The sequence below is a fragment of the Penicillium canescens genome, assembly GCF_028828765.1.
Source record: "Penicillium canescens strain IBT 15451 chromosome Unknown utg000010l_segment0_segment0, whole genome shotgun sequence".
Lineage (NCBI taxonomy): Eukaryota > Fungi > Ascomycota > Eurotiomycetes > Eurotiales > Aspergillaceae > Penicillium > Penicillium canescens.
The window spans coordinates 4,748,905-4,751,772 of NW_026703972.1; the positions used below are offsets into that span (position 1 = coordinate 4,748,905).

The 2,868-nt window shown below is 47.0% G+C and overlaps 1 protein-coding gene across 1 annotated transcript; it reads left to right on the forward strand.

The window, feature by feature from the left end:
- Positions 1-347: 347 nt before the first annotated feature.
- Positions 348-593, forward strand: N7446_012704 (uncharacterized protein; the record flags this gene model as incomplete). Its single annotated transcript, XM_058521446.1, has 1 exon — positions 348-593. One exon carries the CDS (start codon positions 348-350, stop codon positions 591-593), a length of 246 nt encoding a protein of 81 aa, XP_058366812.1.
- Between the last annotated feature and the right edge of the window lie 2,275 nt (positions 594-2,868).

The window sequence follows — 2,868 nt, forward strand, 5'->3', positions numbered from 1 at the left end:
GGCAGTCTGATATGGCAGACGGGTCGGTATCAATGGAGAGAAGACAACCAACCACTCCCATGCCCACCGTAGGCGTAGAGAGTAGTCTCAGGAAGCGACTGAAGTACTGATCTTGGAGCTATATCATGAATGAAGAATCTGGTGGAAAAATCGTAGTCATATTGATGATGGTAGGATGCCATCCCTTGAAGGAGAAGATTGCATGCAAGCTTCCTGCAGATATTGTGATACCTTAGGCCACTAATACGCTACTGTCACGGCTTCCACCACTACAACATGTAATTTAGATCATTGATGATGATGATGATGATGATGATGATGATGATGGCATTGCGATCTGTCGCACAATGGTCGGTTCTGTTCATATGCCTCCTACTGAGGGAAAGGCCCTTGGTGATAAGGAGTTCGGGGCTGCATTTTTCCAGGTTATTGGACGCGGTTTGGCGCAAGGTTGGTTCTCTGGGCACCCGTATGAAGTGCGGAAGGGTGGACTGGGTGGTGTTGAAGGAGCATTGAAGGATTTGGAGGCTGGTAAGGCATCTGCGGTTAAATATGTGGTGAGGATTGCAGAGACGGAGGGTGTGTTGTTGTAGATTAGGAAATGCTGTAATGCGCCGATCCTCAGCCAGGTTGAACACTCTCTTCCTGCCTGACGGGCGTAAGGGTTGTACAATGCAAAAAGCAGGTTTGCCAGATCCAGCTACCTTTATAGCTGCATCTCAGTGGCCTAAAAGAAAGGCGTATCATTGTGGTTCACGTTCTACTCATCGAGTCTCGTTCACCGCTCATTCTTGACTGTCCATAGAGCCCTTATCATTCCAACAAAAAGTTGTAAATGTCTATAGCCTTAGAGGGTTTTCTCTTTCTATCTCTATCTATTAAACACGCAGCAGACTAGAGCGCATTGGTATTTAGTTCCCGTGCTTTACCACGTGCGATATGCAAAGAGGAGCCCGTACAAGGTTGTCTTGGTGATAGAAATGAAGGACATACTTTCGCTATTTTAGTTATAGTTTCAGTCTGCTCGGAAAGTGCTACTATAATTGGTAAGGTTTTCCTTGCTTCATGGTTACGTGCAGCACTGCTAGAACGAATGTAAAAGACATAAAATAGACGCAAGAATCAAAATAAAAACAGTATGCGAATCCTCATGCACATCCCATTGGTGATTCAGTTATGCACTTGAACGTCAAGTAGTTCACCGAGACAGTTCACTGGCCGTAACCGCAATAACAGAATACAGGACATGACGTTTCAAGCGATAGTCCCTTGGGTCTGGCAGTCGCTTCTGACCACCGCCCTCCTGTTGGTATCAAGACATGTAGGGGATCGCTACCTGCATGACTACTTTGGAATACTCCACGAGGCTGTATGTTGCGATCAGGTACATGCCGTGTAGACTGGGCTGCCCAATCCGCGCCAAGCCAATTCTCTCAAGAGGACGACAAATGTAGAAAACATAACCGAAGAAATTGATGAGCAGCAGTCGACCGAATGCAGTGGCCAGTGGGGAGGGATCGTGGAGTGGTTCGGCCAATGCATGAATTGTGGGCACCAACGCCAATAGGCCCACTGGCGCATACTGGCAGAATCGACCACGAAAGGATACCGTGTTATCTTTGAGGTAGCCGTCAGGGAGGCTTCCAACAACGATCACGGTGAAGGCTGAAGCGTATCCAAGTTGTAGCAATGGTTGGGCTGGAAAGAGAAACGCGACCGTCGGAAGAGCAGCGGTCCAAATGAGGAAGAGACCTACAAACCACAATGAGACTTGCTCTTTTGTCTTTGTTTTGTTGTGGAGCACACAGAAACCGTTTTGGATGACAACACATAAATGCCACAAAGCGATTCCGCCACCAAAGGCGATGACTGCCAGGGCATACGGGATCGACTCTTGAGTTGAAGGAAAATGGAAAATCAAAAGTAGTAGTAGATAAACGACAAAGTAGGAGAGCCCGAGCATGCCAATTATAATATCAATGGCACAGTTGCGCAGGTTATGGTAATCGAGAGTGTCCATTTTGCAAAGTCAAAGTAATTATTCCGACTGGATTGAGGATAATTATTCGGGCGGGTAGGCGTTTTTATAGCCAAGTGTGGAGCCCAGGCCATATTCTTTACTACACAAGTCGGTATTTGCTGAAACACGAAGGAAGGGTGGAAGTGACACTTTATGCGGCGGTGATCACCAGAACGGTTGAGGTGAAGAACCATCATATCAACAATCACGACCTCAACGGCTGCACCCTCAGAAATGAGCACGTTCATCTTGAACAGTCGAGGCGTGTTTATCTGTCGTTGTCCCAATGATCTTCGGGCTATGCGACTGGCCTATGTATGCAATGACTGTGACGGATAAGAGCATGGTGTATTTCTCACTAGGTAACTAAAGGCTATAAGGGTTGAACGTGCTTATTCGTTTTCTCTTGCACAAAACGTCCTCGCGAAATCCAGAAATGGAAGAGATTGTACATATTGTTCGCCAGATCGGCCAACAGCAAGCACACAATGCTTACTATCGTGACTGCTATGCTCTCTTCAAGCTACTCCAAGACCTGACGGAACACACTTTCAACGAGCTACAAACACTTTACCGATCCGGTACCGGGGACACGAACAATTCCGTGCAACAAGTACTGCGAACTTTCCAGAATGCAATCTGCAACCTTGTTGAAAGGGCATGTGAAGCTCAAGCGGCTTGTGAGGAGTTGTGTCCCGTGAATGCATCATTTTCAGCACGTGATATTTTAGAGCCCATCAGAAGGATGTACACAGATCCAGGTCCCTCAACCAAAGGCAGGCAAACGCTTTGTCACGCCTGAGCCTACTATCAAAGCCTTTATCACGGACAACACTGGCTGTTCTTCT